We start from the raw sequence: 17,181 nt of genomic DNA on the forward strand, positions 1-17,181 counted from the left end.
GCCGGAGCCGGGAAGTTGGGTGAAGGGCGCTGCTCCCGCCGAGGAGGAGGAGGAGGAGGAGGCGGCGGAGGCGGCGGAGGCGGTGGCGGCTGGGCGCGGGCCGCACCGCTCAGGTGTCTACTCCGCCTTCTCGGTCTGGATCTGGTTCTGTGTGTCTAGCAAGAAGGGGTCTGCCTACACCTCGCCCGATTGCCGGCCGGAGCGCGGAGCGGACTTTTACCGGAGGCGGAGTCTGTCAGTCCCGGCGGTGGACAGACGGACCGACGCCGGGGAAAGAGGGCGGCGGCCTCTGCGGAGGCGGGTCCCGAACTCCGGCGGCAGAGCTGCGCAGCTTTGGGGGCGAGCATGAGTCCCCGGGGACAGAAAGGGGGCTACAGGGGCTGACCCGGCGCGGGGAGCGGCCTGCCCAGCCATCTTGACTGCGCACCGCGGCCCGAAAGGAAACTTGCTGTGCAGCCGCCCTCTGTGCCCGGCAAAGTCACCGCACCGTCGCCGGCGCCTCGTGGAGAAGTGGCCGGGCGCGCGGGAGAGAAAGCGAGCGAGAGAGGGACGATGAGCCGGGGACCAGCCACTGTGCTGCGAGAGGGCTGAGTTCGACCGGGAGTCAGCAGGGCAGACTCTCGGGGACTGTGGTGCACGCCTGCAGAACCCTCACCGCCGCTGCCCAGGCTTCGGACCCCGCTGTGCGGACGCGTCCCGAGAAGGGAATAGGTTATCTGCAGACCCCCTTTCCGGGAGAGGCAGGAGAGAGACCAACAGGGCACCCGCTTTCCCCTTCTCCGGCTCCCTCGCCGAATACCCCGGCGCCCCTCCGCGCGCCGCCTGGAGGGCGAGGGCGCGGGGCCGAGGCGCGCAGCATGGAGTGGGGTTACCTGTTGGAAGTGACCTCGTTGCTGGCCGCCTTGGCGCTGTTGCAGCGCTCGAGTGGCGCGGCGGCTGCCTCGGCCAAGGAGCTGGCGTGCCAAGAGATTACCGTGCCGCTTTGCAAGGGCATCGGCTACAACTACACGTACATGCCCAACCAGTTCAACCACGACACGCAGGACGAGGCGGGCCTGGAGGTGCACCAATTCTGGCCGCTGGTAGAGATCCAGTGCTCGCCGGACCTCAAGTTCTTCCTGTGCAGCATGTACACGCCCATCTGCCTGGAGGACTACAAGAAGCCCCTGCCTCCTTGCCGCTCGGTGTGCGAGCGCGCCAAGGCCGGCTGCGCCCCCCTCATGCGCCAGTACGGCTTCGCCTGGCCGGACCGCATGCGCTGCGACCGGCTGCCGGAGCAGGGCAACCCCGACACGCTGTGCATGGACTACAACCGCACGGACCTCACCACAGCCGCACCCAGTCCGCCGCGCCGCCTGCCGCCGCCGCCTCCGGGTGAGCAGCCGCCCTCTGGCAGCGGCCACGGCCGCCCGCCGGGTGCCAGGCCCCCGTCCCGCGGCAGGGGCGGTGGCGGCGGGGACGCAGCGGCGCCCCCCACGCGCGGCGGCGGCGGCGGCGGCGGGAAGGCGCGGCCCCCTGGCGGCGGCTCAGCGCCCTGCGAGCCGGGCTGCCAGTGCCGCGCGCCCATGGTGAGCGTGTCCAGCGAGCGGCACCCGCTCTACAACCGCGTCAAGACTGGCCAGATCGCCAACTGCGCGCTGCCCTGCCACAACCCCTTTTTCAGCCAGGACGAACGCGCCTTCACCGTCTTCTGGATCGGCCTGTGGTCTGTGCTGTGCTTCGTATCCACCTTCGCCACCGTCTCCACCTTCCTCATCGACATGGAGCGCTTCAAGTATCCCGAGCGGCCCATTATCTTTCTTTCGGCCTGCTACCTCTTCGTGTCAGTTGGCTACCTGGTACGCCTGGTGGCGGGCCACGAGAAGGTGGCGTGCAGCGGCGGCGCGCCGGGCGCTGGCAGCACGGCAGGCGCGGGTGGCGCGGCGGCGGCGGCGGGCGCGGGCGCGGCGGGCGCGGGAGCAGGCGGCCCGGGCGGGCGCGGCGAGTATGAGGAGCTGGGCGCTGTGGAGCAGCACGTGCGCTACGAGACCACGGGCCCGGCGCTGTGCACCGTGGTCTTCCTGCTCGTCTACTTCTTCGGCATGGCCAGCTCCATCTGGTGGGTGATCCTGTCGCTCACGTGGTTCCTGGCGGCGGGCATGAAATGGGGCAACGAGGCCATCGCCGGCTACTCGCAGTACTTCCACCTGGCCGCGTGGCTCGTGCCCAGCGTCAAGTCTATCGCCGTGCTGGCGCTCAGCTCCGTGGACGGCGACCCGGTGGCTGGCATCTGCTACGTGGGCAACCAGAGCCTCGACAACCTGCGCGGCTTCGTGCTGGCGCCGCTCGTCATCTACCTCTTCATCGGCACCATGTTCTTGCTGGCCGGCTTCGTGTCGCTCTTCCGCATCCGCTCAGTTATCAAGCAGCAGGGCGGCCCCACCAAGACGCACAAACTGGAAAAGCTCATGATCCGCCTGGGTCTCTTCACCGTGCTCTACACCGTGCCCGCCGCCGTCGTGGTCGCCTGCCTCTTCTATGAGCAGCACAACCGCCCGCGCTGGGAGGCCACGCACAACTGCCCGTGCCTACGGGATCTGCAGCCAGACCAGGCGCGCCGGCCCGACTACGCCGTCTTCATGCTCAAGTACTTCATGTGCCTCGTGGTGGGCATCACCTCGGGCGTGTGGGTCTGGTCCGGCAAGACGCTGGAGTCGTGGCGTGCCCTGTGCACCCGCTGCTGCTGGGCCAGCAAGGGGGGCGCGGGCGCCGCGGCCGCGGGGGGCGCCGGGGGCGCCGGGGGACCCGGGGGTGGCGGGGGCGTGGGGTCCGGTGGGGGCGGGGGCCCGGGCGGTGGGGCGGGATCCCTCTACAGCGACGTCAGCACCGGCCTGACGTGGCGATCTGGCACGGCCAGCTCCGTGTCTTATCCAAAGCAGATGCCATTGTCCCAGGTCTGAGTGGAGGGGAGGGGGCACCCGGAAGGAATGGGGAGGGGGGCGAGGAAACCAAGTGCGGCGAAGGGACACTCGACGGGCTGAGGTTCCCACCCCTTCACCGTGTTGATTGCTATTAGCATGATAATGAACTCTTAATGGTATCCATTAGCTGGGACTTAAATGACTCGCTTAGAACAAAGTACCTGGCATTGAAGGCTCCCAGACCCAGCCCCCTTTCCTCCATTGATATGCGAGGAGCTCCTCCCGGCAGGCGTTAATCTCTGTTGGCAGAGGAGGGTGGACTCTGCCGCGTTTCAGAACGCCAGGTTTGGAGCCCTCGCTGGTTGCCGTTTGCTGAGCTTGAAGCCAGATCTACTACAGATTTCATCTGAGGGACCTATTTTTCTCCCTCGACTCTCCTATGTAAACTCTTACTCCTAACATACCCTAGAGGAGGGATGACCGCGACCTAATGGAATTGCACGGTTTGGGTATTCTTAATGACCAGGCAAATGCCTTAAATAAACAAACAAATAATGTCTTAATTATACACCCCAAGTAAATACGGGTTTCTTACATTAGAGGATGTATTTATATAATTATTTGTTAAATTGTAAAAATATGTAAAATATGTACATATCCAAAGATATACAGTCTGTACATTTTTTGTAAAAAGTTTAGAGGCCACCCCTGTAAGAACAAATATAAGTATTCTATTTTGTCAATAAAATGACTTTTGATAAATGATTTAAGCATCACCCTTTCCCCCTGCCTCTTCTAAGCTGTTACCTTTAAAGTGCTTGCTAAGGACGCGTTGAAAAATGGACATTTTCTGGTTTCTCATTCTGTACACTGACCTTAGGCTGGAGAAAATGACCTGTTAAACTCTAGTTCTTAAGTTGTTAGCAAAGTAAATATCCTTGTTGAACTGAAATCAAAATTGAGTTTTTGCACCTTCCCAAAAGACGGTGTTTTTCATGGTAGCCCTTTTCTCATCCATGGATAACAACACTCACCTTAGTGTGTGTAAATGGAACTTTTGCAAGGCAACAATTGGACTCAGGCCTTGTTATTTATCTTGTACAATATCACTAAAGGCTTCAAACCCCCACATTTATTTCTCGATGTCCCTGATTTTGAAAGCACCTGGGTTTTCAGGGACTGAACACACTGCTGAAGTGTAGAGGTTAATGTTTTAAACCATAGATCACACTTTACAGTATAAGTCACTTGACTATCTGGTAGTGGAGCAGGCACTCTTTAATGGATTAGACTAACGGGTTAACATCTTAATAACCTTCCAGGCTTGTGTATATCAAATGTGCTGCTTTTCCTAAAGAAAAAGCTATTGTTCCTCTGTCAAGACTAAGCTAATTTATTTGAGCAGAAGGCTGTTGAATTAGCAGAAGAATGCTTTGGCAATTGTTGAACTTTTTACCTGTCTGCCCAGTGGCCCAGCACATCATTCCTTTAAGAGGAGCTAAATGAATAGGGTTAATCTGTAGGGAACTTGGTCTTTTGAGTTTGAAAAACTTTGATCTTTTCTCCTCTCCAAATGTGCTGTATAGTCTGAAGTTTCTTTCCCTGCTGCCCGGCTCCTCTTGGTGCAGACCAATTGGCCACCGCGGAGCCTTAAAGTTCTTCCATTAAAGGGATGTGGGACTTTTACTTTAAAAAGGAGAGAGAGCGAGGGAGAGGAAGACTTGTAACAGTTAGTGAAGACCAGAGGCACAAGTGCGCTCAGCCTTTTAAACAGCTTTTCCCGGCATTGTTAGCCAGCCTGCAGGCAGCTAGGCATGGGTTGAAGCATTATAGAAAAGGGCTCTGAATGCCCTACAGGTGGTCTGTGCACATAATCCCCCAATTTAAAGCGTTTTCCTTTGCTGGACAATTGCATTACAAAACTCCCTTCTTTTTCGCCCCTAATTGAACCAATGAACTATTATAAACTACAAGTTTTTCTTAAAAAAAAAAAAAAAATAGGAAGAAAGAAAAGAAAAAAAAAAAACCCTCTGCCTAAATTCTATTGACTAAATTCTGGCAAGTTTTCTGAACTGAACCTTTTAAAGCACCGGAAGTAAAAGCTTCTTCAGACATTTCAGTTTTGCAGATATTTTTATTCCCCATGCTTGTTATTTTCTGACAGATTAGCAATAATTTAAAAGTAATTGGTAAGGGTGTGTGTTCATACTGAAAAGATAGCCCCAGGTCCCTTATTAACCTGTCAATCAAGATAAGAAATGGGCAGCTACGCTGCTAATGATGGGGGGCATCAAACACTGCAGGGTGGGAAAGGACATGTTCTCTGCATCCTGCTAAAATGTTTGTTCTCTTTACTTTTCCTAATAGGAATATTTATTGGTTAAGAAAAAAATTTTTTAATTAATAGAATGGAAACTACTTCCTTGGCTGATCTTGCTCGCCTGAGAGGCTTTTAAGAGTTTCTTGGTAGAAACATTTTGCAAATCCTTTCCAGAGTCATTCTTGGCGTTAAATGGATTTTTTAAATTAGATATGCAATAAGAACACCTACGTTAACAATAAAAAATTTAAAAAAAAAAAAAGAACACCTAGTTAGCTATCATGCTGATTATATTTCTTAAGGTCAGAGGCATTGTAAAATCTTCACTTCCCAGCAGTTTTATTAAAGAATTAACTATTTTGTGACGTAGGTACCAATAAGTGGCCTGCATCTAACCCAGGTGGTGACCCTCATGTACTGTAGTGTACATAAACCACAAACTTTACATGTTCAGTTACAAAGTGTGAGAGGGCACTTTCCATACTCTACCACATATATGGGATGGGGAGAGAGCTACAAGCCACTACTTAGCATATTGGTTTTCTAATGTAGCAGTATTCTCATTATTGACACATTTTCAACTCCGTGACATGGTGGGAGATGTCCAACTTTGAAGCTTTTTTTCCTTTATTAATCTTTCAATATAGCCTTGTAAAAAGTCGTATTTGATAGCTTTTACAAGATGGCTATAAATGTGCTCAATATAAACAGGCTTATTAAACAAGCAAAAATCCCTACTATTCTAAGCACAACTCTTAGTAAAAAGACCTACCTCTGTAATCACTAAAAACTGATTTTAGAGACTGATACTAAAACACAAGTGCTGGTTCTTTGCCTTTAAAACTAAAACTTGAGTTGCAAATTTACCAACATCCAAAGGGTAGATAGACGCAAAATTGATTTTGGGGGTGGAAAAATGGAAGAAGAGTCTCAATTTGGCAATTTGCATTAGACAAATGACAGGTCCCTTGCCTGAATACCCCCCTTTGTGCTCTACAGGTGTGTTCTTAATTAACTATATGGAACAAGTGTTAGTTTTTTTAAATTTTGTCAAACATGGGAGGTAGGGGACTGGGGAGGGGATATGGTTACTGTGTGGCTAGAAGATCAATATGAATAAAGTCTAATATGGTTAAATCCGTTAGTAAAGCCAAAGCTCGTTATAATTACTTGTGGGAAAAGCTATGTGAAACACTTTCTTTTTGCTTTAAAATAAATGCAATTTGAAAGTACCATAAAACAAAGGGGGGGGGAGTGGAAAACGTGTAAGAAAGTTTAAGGTACAAACGATGTCACCATTATAGTTTCTTAATCTACACTGATGGTGTTGCAGGTTCCTGTAATCCTTGAAAGTTGGGGGGAAGGAAATCAGATTGTCTCGCCAAAACAAAAATTACACAAAGAGACTCAAGTAGTTGCAGAGTACAGGATGTAATTGAAAGTATAGGTGCAAACATTGTTAAGTCTCCAAATCACGTGTAGCCATCTGCTTTCCCACGTGTGATACCATACTGCCACCTTGTGGCACCCAAAGTTCTAGAACTGGGAGGAGGGGCAGGTTCCTTCGTTCAATTCATTCAGAAATAGTGAGCCCCCACACTGCTGGCCTTGTCCCCCACACAGAACCCACCCAGAGGGCCTGCAAGCATTTTGTATTCATAATTTTGAATACTTCCTCTTAAGGATCCCAAAAGTGCATCAGTTCAAAGTCCCACAAGATCTTAATGAATTAAATCCTCAATATAAAGGCTATGCTAAAAATGTAGTTAAGCTGTATTGAAATCAAAAAGTCTTTTTTAAATCATCTTTTGAGTAACTTTTATTTAAAGAATGGGCTATTCACCAAAGATCCACCACCTAACGGGAGAGGATCCAAAACTTAATGGGAAAAAGAATGAGTCACGAAGAATATTTTGAGGTGGCATGTAGTTGGCTTGCTTATTTAAATGTACTACTTTCCAATTTCCCACATAGACGTTGATCTGCTGAGTTCAGTGGACACCTTCAATGCTGAACATAAATGCTATTGGTTTGGGTGGGATGCAGGTTGTCCCCGGTTATCTAGCCAGGTGTTTGTGGAAACACACTGCCGGGATAGAAACTGTGCTGGGAAACAAGGTCAACCAAAGGGAGGAAGGGGGAGGCATCTGCTCTGGAAAATCTGAGGCCTGAGGGAGGAAGATTTCCATACACAGTAGTGTGGGAAAACCAGGCCTCGAAGGGGGAGTGGAGGATGGAAGGTGCATATAGGGAAGAGGCAGACTTACAAGGCCCACATCTGAAGACCCCTTGTTCTGAGAATCAGAATGGCTGGTAGGGATGGGAGAGAAGGAGGCAGCACTGGTCAAGGAGATACAGATCAAAGACCTTGGAGGTCATATACCAAGATCGTGGGACTTTAAAGACCGAGACCCCAGCATCATCAAGAACCTTGCTGCTCCACAGACAAGTAGCAGGGGCAAGATCCAGGAGTATGATGGAAATATGGAATCTCAGGTCTTTCTTGCTGAATCTGAAGCTGTGCTTGACCAGATCTCCCAAACCAGGAGCCCAAAGAGGTCTGGACTTGCCAAAGACCATACAGTCAAGAGTGGACATGGGCCTAGAAGCCACTGATCCTACTTGCCACTCCTATTTCTATAGGCCTCTCCTGGCTGCCCTGCTGTCTCTAAATCCCTAAGACCACCACTCTGTGCATCCATCCCTGAACATCAGCTCACCAGGGCTGTGCTTACCTTGTTACACAATCAGACCAGAGTAGATTTCCCCGTGATTTGGTGCTGACCTACACACAAGAACGTACAAACACACAGTCTGAGAGGCTGCCGGGACAGCTTTGGAAAGGTTTGCTCTCAGGCCCCTGGCTGACTTGGGCCAGTTCACCTACTCCGTGCTGCCTGTGGTCACAGAAATGCAATCATTGGCATAGTTAGCATTTTCCAAGTTGATACAAAAGGCCCAAGGACAGTCTGCCTGCTAGCTTAGTGAGCAGCAGCAGTGACCTGGAGAAAGGAGCTGATAGAACTGGTAGAGTTCACACTGGGGAGAGGAGCCAGAAGTGGAAAATGCCTGCCCTGCTCCGCACAGGCTCTGGGGGCCTTCAGGGAGAGCCCAGCACGGTCAAGGAAGGAAGGCAAACGCAGAGCCACTGGCAGGGAAGGGAAAAGAAAGGAGCAGGATACAGAGCTCGGGACCCCTGGATCCAAGGAGAGCATCCTGGAAATCTCTGGAGTGAGAGAACAAATCAAAAAGGAGATTAGTTCAGCTGATTTAAACCACAGGCCCTAAGAGGCTGGGTGGTACCCGAAAAGGACAGATGGTGGCTAGAGGAGGATGGAAGTAAGGGAAGCCTCCTGCCAGGGCAAGAGCAAAGTAAGGATGACCTTTAACTAAATGACCAAGTTGTAATGGCTTTCCAAGCCTTGGCAGAGAACCATTATTCACAGAAGACAAAGGTACCTATTTATCTTGCCTTATTTAACACCCAGGTGAGCCACACACTAATTTAAACAGAAATGCCATCTCCCGCATTGGTCCCCTAACAAACCTATTCCTAATTAAGTAACACTCGGCAGTAGTTCTCACCCCTGCCTACACATCAGAAGCACTCGGGGTGCTTCTTAAAAATACCAGTGCTGTGGGGGAGCGGAGCAAGATGGCGGAGGAGTAGGAGACCTGGATTTCGTCTCCTCTCAGGAATTCAGCTGGGTAGGGATCAAACCATTCTGAACACCTACAAACTCAACAGGAGATCAAACAAAAGAATAGCAAAAACTCTCTGAACAGAAAAGCGACCACTTTCTGGAAGGTAGGACGTGCGGAGAAGTGAATCCGAGGCGATGTTCGGGAGGATAGATGGCGGGGGAGGGGCCTCTGTCGGCCGCTTCTGGCAAGGGATAGAACCACGGAGCACAAAATCGGAACTTTTAAAAGTCTGCTCCGCTGAGGGACGTCACTCTGGTGGCTAAGCGGGGGGTGGAACCCTCCAGGACAGTGTGGTCTCAGGACCCTCAGGGTAACAGAAAGACCAGGGGTGCTTGAGTGTGGCAGAGCTCCCAGGTAATGGAGCAGGGAAGCTGGCTGCAGAGGCAGAGCCCAGGCGCGGGCTCTCAGCTCGGGGTGGCCATAAACCGTGATCCAAGGCACAGTCGGGCCCCTGCTCCTCCAGCAGGGACCCAACAAGCGGCAAATCCGGGGAGACTCACCTTCCTCCCCCGGGAGGAGCCGCGCGGGAGTGCACCGCAGGGATCTGCTGGGTTTGGAGACTCCACCCGGGGTCAGGAGCCGGAGATAGAAACGCGCAGTCACAGGCCGGGTGAGCACGGAGTGCAGCCGGAGACCGGGGAGACGGGAGTGACTGACGGCTTTTCTCTGGGGGCTCACTGAGGAGCGGGGCCCAAGTTCTCGGCTCCTCCGGGTCGGAGATTGGGAGGCCACCATTTTCACTCTCCGCCTCCAAAGCTGTAGGGAAAGCTCGCAGGGAACAAAAGCTCCGGAGAGCAAACCCGAGCAGATTACTTAGCCCAGACCGGGCAAGGGCGGGGCAATTCTACCTCCAGCAGAGACATTTGGGAACCACGACAACAGGCCCCTCCCCCAGAAGATCAGCGAGAACAGCCAGGCAAGACCAAGTTTACCGATCAATGAGAACGGCAGAACTCCAGCGCTGGGAGAATACTGCACATAGAATTCATGGCTTTTTTACCATGATTCTTTAGTCTTTCAAAGTTAATTTTTTTTAACTGTCTTTTTTCTTTTTTTTTTTTTTGAATTTTTCTTTTTCCCTTTTTCAACCAACATCTTATCAATCCCTTTTTTAAAAAACATTTTTATTTTTCATTTTTAGAGTCATATTCTATCCCTTCATAGTAGTTACCCATATTTTTGGCATATATATATAAGTTGTTCTCTCTTTAAAATTTTGAGATAGTTTCTTCTAACAGATCAAAATATACCCTAAATCTCTAGTGTATGGTTTTTTTCTACTCCTCTGCCTGATGACATTCTCTCCCTTTTTTTTTCTTTTTTCTTTTTTTAAATCCTCTTCTTTCTTTTTTCAAACAACTTCTTATCAATTCCTTTTATAAAATCTTTTATAATTTCCATCTTTACAGTCATATTCCATCCCTTCATCATATCAACCCTTATTTTTGTACATATATAAGTTTTTCTTTCTTTAAAATTTTGGGAGGCATTTTCTTCTAACAGACCAAAATACACCCAAAATCTAGTGTGTGGCACTGATCTATATACCAGCCTGATCATATTTGATCACATTCAGGTTTTTTGTTGTTGTTGTTTTGTTTTGTTCTGTTTTTGTTTGTTTTTATCTTTATCTTCTTTTTTTCTTTTTCTTTTTTCACTCTTTCCCTTTCTTATACCACTGCTTCAGATCTTTTCTGATTTGTTTAGAGTATATTTTCTGGGGACACTGTTACTCTGCTAGCATTTTGTTCTCTCATTAATCTATTCTCCTCCGCACAAAATGACAAGATGGAAAAAATCCCCTCAACAAAAAGAACAAGAGGTAGTACCAACTGCCAGGGACGTACTCAATATGGACATTAGTACGATGTCAGATCTAGAGTTCAGAATCATCACTTTAAAGATACTAGCTGGGCTTGAGAAAAGCATGGAAGTTATTAGAGAAACCCTTTCTGGAGAAGTAAAAGAACTAAAATCTAACCAAGTAGAAATCAAAAAGGCTATTAATGAGGTGCAATCAAATATGGGGGCACTAACTGCTAGGATAAATGAGGCAGAAGAGAGAATCAGTGATATAGAAGACCAAATGATGGAAAATAAAGAAGCTGAGAAAAAGAGAGATAAACAACTACTGGATCACGAGGGCAGAATTCGAGAGATAAGCGATACCATAAGACGAAACAACATTAGAATAATTGGGATCCCAGAAGAAGAAGAAAGAGAGAGAGGGGCAGAAGGTATAATGGAGCAAATTATAGCAGAGAACTTCCCTAATTTGGGGAAGGAAACAGTCATCAAAATCCAGGAAGCACAGAGAACCCCTCTCAAAATCAATAAAAATAGGTCAACACCCCGACATCTAATAGTAAAACTTACGAGTCTCAGAGACAAAGAGAAAATCCTGAAAGCAGCTCGGGAGAAGAGATATGTAACCTACAATGGTAGAAACATTAGATTGGCAACAGACCTATCCAGAGAGATCTGGCAGGCCAGAAAGGACTGGCAGGATATATTCAGAGCACTAAACGAGAAAAATATGCAGCCAAGAATACTATATCCATCTAGGCTGTCATTGAAAATTGAAGGAGAGATAAAAAGCTTCCAGGACAAACAAAAACGAAAGGAATTTGCAAACACAAAACAAGCCCTACAAGAAATCTTGAAAGGGGTCCTCTAAGCAAAGAGAGACCCTAAAAGCAACATAGACCAGAAAGGAACACAGACAATATACATTAACAGTCACCTTACAGGCAATACAATGGCACTAAATTCCTATCTTTCAATAGTTACCCTGAATGTAAATGGGCTAAATGCCTCAATCAAAAGACACAGGCTCTCAGATTGGATTAAAAAACAAGACCCATCAATATGCTGTCTGCAAGAGACTCATTTTAGACCCAAAGACACCCCCAGATTGAAAGTGAGGGGGTGGAAAACCATTTACCATGCTAATGGACACCAAAAGAAAGCTGGGGTGGCAATCCTTATATCAGACAAATTGGATTTTAAACAAAAGTCTGTAATAAGAGATGAGGAAGGACACTATATCCTACTTAAAGGGTCTATCCAACAAGAAGATCTAACAATTGTAAATATCTATGCCCCTAACATGGGAGCAGCCAATTTTATAAGGCAATTAATAACAAAAGCAAAGAAACACATCGACAACAATACAATAATAGTGGGGGACTTTAACACCCCCCTCACTGAAATGGACAGATCGTCTAAGCAAAAGATCAACAAGGAAATAAAGACTTTAAATGACACACTGGACCAAATGGACTTCACAGACATATTCAGAACATTCCATCCCAAAGCAACGGAATACACATTATTCTCTAGTCCCCATGGAACATTCTCCAGAATAGATCACATCCTAGGTCATAAATCAGGTCTCAACCAGTACCAAAAGACTGGGATCATTCCCTGCCTATTTTCAGACCACAATGCTTTGAAACTAGAACTCAATCACAAGAGGAAAGTCGGAAAGAACTCAAATACATGGAGGCTAAAGAGCATCCTACTGAAGAATGAATGGGTCAGCCAGGAAATTAAAGAAGAATTTAAAAAAATTCATGGAAACCAATGAAAATGAAAACACAACTGTTCAAAATCTTTGGGATGCAGCAAAGGCAGTCCTAAGAGGAAAGTATATAGCAATACAAGCCTTTCTCAAGAAACAAGAAAGGTCTCAAGTACACAACCTAACCCTACACCTAAAGGAGCTGGAGAAAGAACAGCAAATAAAGCCTAAACCCAGCAGGAGAAGAGAAATAATAAAGATCAGAGCAGAAATCAATGAAATAGAAACTAAAAGAACAGTAGAACAGATCAACGAAACTAGGAGCTGGTTCTTTGAAAGAATTAACAAGATTGATAAACCCCTGGCCAGACTTATCAAAAGGAAAACAGAAATGACCCAAATCAACAAAATCATGAATGAAAGAGGAGACATCACAACCAACACCAAAGAAATACAAACAATTATAAGAACATATTATGAGCAACTCTATGCCAGCAAATCAGATAACCTGGAAGAAATGGATGCATTCCTAAAGATGTATCAACTACCAAAACTGAACCAGGAAGAAATAGAAAACCTGAACAGACCTATAACCACTAAGGAAATTGAAGCAGTCATCAAAAATCTCCCAAAAAACAAAAGCCCAGGGCCACATGGCTTCCCAGGGGAATTCTACCAAACATTTCAAGAAGAATTAATACCCATTCTTCTGAAACTTTTCCAAAAAATAGAAATGGAAGGAAAATTTCCAAACTCATTTTATGAGGCCAGCATTACCTTGATCCCAAAACCAGACAAAGACCCCATCAAAAAGGAGAATTACAGACCAATATCCCTGATGAACATGGATGCAAAAATTCTCACCAAAATACTAGCCAATAGGATCCAACAGTACCTTAAAAGGATTATTAGCCACGACCAAGTGGGATTTATCCCTGGGCTGCAAGGTTGGTTCAACATCCGCAAATCAATCAACGTGATACAGTACATTAACAAAAGAAAGAAAAGAATCATATGATCCTCTCAATAGATGCAGAGAAAGCATTTGACAAAGTAGAGCATCCTTTCTTGATCAAAACTCTTCAGAGTATAGGCATAGAGGGTACATACCTCAATATCATAAAAGCTATCTATGAAAAACCCACAGCGAATATCATTCTCAATGGGGAAAAACTGAGAGCTTTCCCCCTAAGGTCAGGAACGCGGCAGGGATGTCCACTATCACCACTGCTATTCAACATTGTATTGGAAGTCCTAGCCACAGCAATCAGACAACAAAAAGAAATAAAAGGCATCCAAATCGGTAAAGAAGAAGTCAAACTCTCACTCTTAGCAGATGATATGATACTTTATGTGGAAAACCCCAAAGACTCCACCCCAAAACTGCTAGAACTCATACAGGAATTCAGTCAAGTGGCAGGGTATAAAATCAATGCATAGAAGTCAGTGGCATTCCTATACACCAACAACAAGACAGAAGAAAGAGAAATTAAGGAGTCGATCCCATTTACAATTGCACCCAAAACCGTAAGATACCTCGGAATAAATCTAACCAAAGAGGCAAAGGATCTGTACTCAGAAAACTACAAAATACTCATGAAAGAAATTGAGGAAGACACAAAGAAATGGAAAAATGTTCCATGCTCATGGATTGGAAGAACAAATATTGTGAAGATGTCAATGCTACCTAGAGCAATCTACACATTTAATGCAATCCCTATCAAAATACCATCCACTTTTTTCAAAGAAATGGAACAAATAATCCTAAAATTTGTATGGAACCAGAAAAGATCCCGAATAGCCAGAGGAATGTTGAAAAAGAAAAGCAAAGCTGGTGGCATCACAATTCCGGACTTCCAGCTCTATTACAAAGCTGTCATCATCAGGACAGTATGGTACTGGCACAAAAACAGACACATAGATCAATGGAACAGAATAGAGAGCCCAGAAATGGACCCTCAACTCTATGGTCAACTCATCTTTGACAAAGCAGGAAAGAATGTCCAATGGGAAAAAGACAGTCTCTTCAACAAATGGTGTTGGGAAAATTGGACAGCCACCTGCAGAAGAATGAAACTGGACCATTTCCTTACACCACACACAAAAATAGACTCAAAATTGTTGAAAGACCTCAATGCGAGACAGGAGTCCATCAAAATCCTAGAGAACACAGGCAGCAACCTCTTCAACCTCAGCCGAAGCAACTTTTTCCTAGAAACATCGCCAAAGGCAAGGGAAGCAAGGGCAAAAATGAACTATTGGGACTTCATCAAGATAAAAAGCTTTTGCAAAGCAAAGGAAACAGTCAACAGAACCAAAAGACAACCGACAGAATGGGAGAAGATATTTGCAAATGACATATCAGATAAAGGGCTGGTATCCAAAATCTATAAAGAACTCATCAAACTCAACACCCAAAGAACAAAGAATCCAATCAAGAAATGGGCAGAAGACATGAACAGACATTTTTCCAAAGAAGACATCCAAATGGCCAACAGACACATGAAAAAGAGCTCAACATCGCTCGGCATCAGGGAAATCCAAATCCAAACCTCAATGAGATACCACCTCACACCAGTCAGAAGGGCTAAAATTAACAAGTCAGGAAAGGACAGATGTTGACGGGGATGCAGAGAAAGGGGAACCCTCCTACACTGTTTGTGGGAATGCAAACTGGTGCAGCCACTCTGGAAAACAGTATGGAGGTTCCTCAAAATTTGAAAATAGAGCTACCATATGATCCTGCAATTGTACTACTGGGTATTTACCCCAAAGATACAAAAGTAGGGATCCGAAAGGGTACGTGCACCCCGATGTTTATAGCAGCAATGTCCACAATCGCCAAACTGTGGAAAGAGCCAAGATGTCCATCGACAGATGAATGGATAAAGAAGAAGTGGTATATATATACAATGGAATATTATGCAGCCATCAAAAGGAATGAGATCTTGCCATTTGCAACGACGTGGATGGAACTGGAGGGTATTATGTTGAGCGAAATAAGTCAAACAGAGAAAGACATGTATCATATGACCTCAGTGATATGAGGAATTCTTAATCGCAGGAAACAAACTGAGGGTTGCTGGAGTGGGGGGTGGGGTGGGAGGGATGGGGTGACTGGGTGATGGACACTGGGGAGGGTATGTGCTCTGGTAAGCGCTGTGAATTGTGCAAGACTGTTGAATCTCAGATCTGTACCTCTGAAACAAATAATGCAATATATGTTAAGAAAAAAAAAAAAGAAGAAGAAGATAGCAGGAGGGGAAGAATGAAGGGGGGGAAATCGGAGGGGTAGATGAACCATGAGAAACGATGGACTCTAAAAAACAAACTGAGGGTTCTAGAGGGGAGGGGGGTGGGAGGATGGGTTAGCCTGGTGATGGGTATTGAGGAGGGCACTTTCTGCATGGAGCACTGGATGTTATGCACAAACAATGAATCATGGAACACTACATCTAAAACTAATGATGTAATGTATGGGGATTAACATAAGAATAAAAAAAAAAAAAATACCAGTGCTGTGGCACCACCCCAGACCAACTGAATCAGAATTTGGGGGGATGGAATCTGGGAAGTCAAAGTGTCTAAAACTATCCCGGGTCATTCTCATGTGTAGCCAGAGTTGAGAGCCAGAGAATGTAACCAAAGCTGGTATTTTGATCTAAAATGAAACAAAATAGAAATTAACTAAGCAAACTAGCTACTGTCATCCAACTTGACTAATTTAAATAGATGCAGTTACTTTTTTTCTGTCACCTTGAGTGAGTAAATATATGGAAGAGGACAGGAGTGCCCTCACCTGGTCTAAAGGGAGAACTCCACGCTTTGTTGTTTGGAACTGAAGATCTTAACCACACAAAGCAGTTTTGGATAACCCCTGCGTTTTCTTTCACTTGTAAAGAAATAACAAAAAATTGTTCAATGATTCTATTAAACTAGAAATTTAACCCAACCTGTGATCCTAAAAGGAACCAGCGATGTTGATGTATTAATTAGGAAAGATATTTAAAATGTTTTTTCTTCAGTAAATGCTTATTCAGTGAAACCAACTCAGCTAGAAATGAAAGCTCATCTTGTAGTGACCTAACAAAGGCATGACTTGCCAAAACCAGGTGGTCTGTCATATGTCCAGGAGGCAGATTGGCTGAAATCCTAAATATGTGTTAATATGTGTATATATCTTTATAGGGAACTTGATACTATCTTACCTAATAATGGAACTTTGCTCAAGTTTTAGATTTTTAGGATAATGTTTATTCAGTGCAGAAATTTACTCTTTCTCTGGATCCCCTGAAAGACGTGAGAAGTCCTTAACCAAAGACCCAGAAAATGAGAGTCATTTCCACAAGTAAACTCTGAAGTTTTCCTGAGTCCACGTAATAAATATGATTTTAGATCTTGACTGGTAAACCTCATGCAATTTTTGTAAGAAAAAGTCTAAGCCAAGGGCCATAGGTCATAGGTCATGAAAGACCTAAGAAACTTTGCATAATATCATTAAAGGGCATCTTGTAGCTATACTTGATGGGAATGAAAAAGAAGCTAATAACTCAATTTAATCATTCTGGAAAGGATCTCATAATGAACATTATTTTTACCTGATTAACTTAGAGCGTCTCCAGTAAGATGCAGAAAGGCAATAAAATGGAGACGTTAAGAACATAGACTCTGCACCCCCTCGCCTGGCTCCACTCATGTGTGTGTGATCTTTGGCAAATGACCTATCCTCTACC

The 17,181-nt window shown here is 46.3% G+C and overlaps 1 protein-coding gene across 1 annotated transcript; it reads left to right on the plus strand.

Annotated features, from left to right (window-relative positions):
• Positions 1-3: 3 nt before the first annotated feature.
• On the plus strand, positions 4-3,676 carry FZD8 (frizzled class receptor 8). Its single transcript, XM_045874170.3, has one exon. It carries the CDS (start codon positions 858-860, stop codon positions 2,937-2,939), a length of 2,082 nt encoding a protein of 693 aa, XP_045730126.1. The 5' UTR covers positions 4-857; the 3' UTR covers positions 2,940-3,676.
• Positions 3,677-17,181: the final 13,505 nt, after the last annotated feature.

Source organism: Mirounga angustirostris, unplaced genomic scaffold (genome assembly GCF_029215605.1).
Source record: "Mirounga angustirostris isolate CCGP_5_RB_7025 unplaced genomic scaffold, mMirAng1.0.hap1 SCAF_5, whole genome shotgun sequence".
NCBI lineage: Eukaryota > Metazoa > Chordata > Mammalia > Carnivora > Phocidae > Mirounga > Mirounga angustirostris.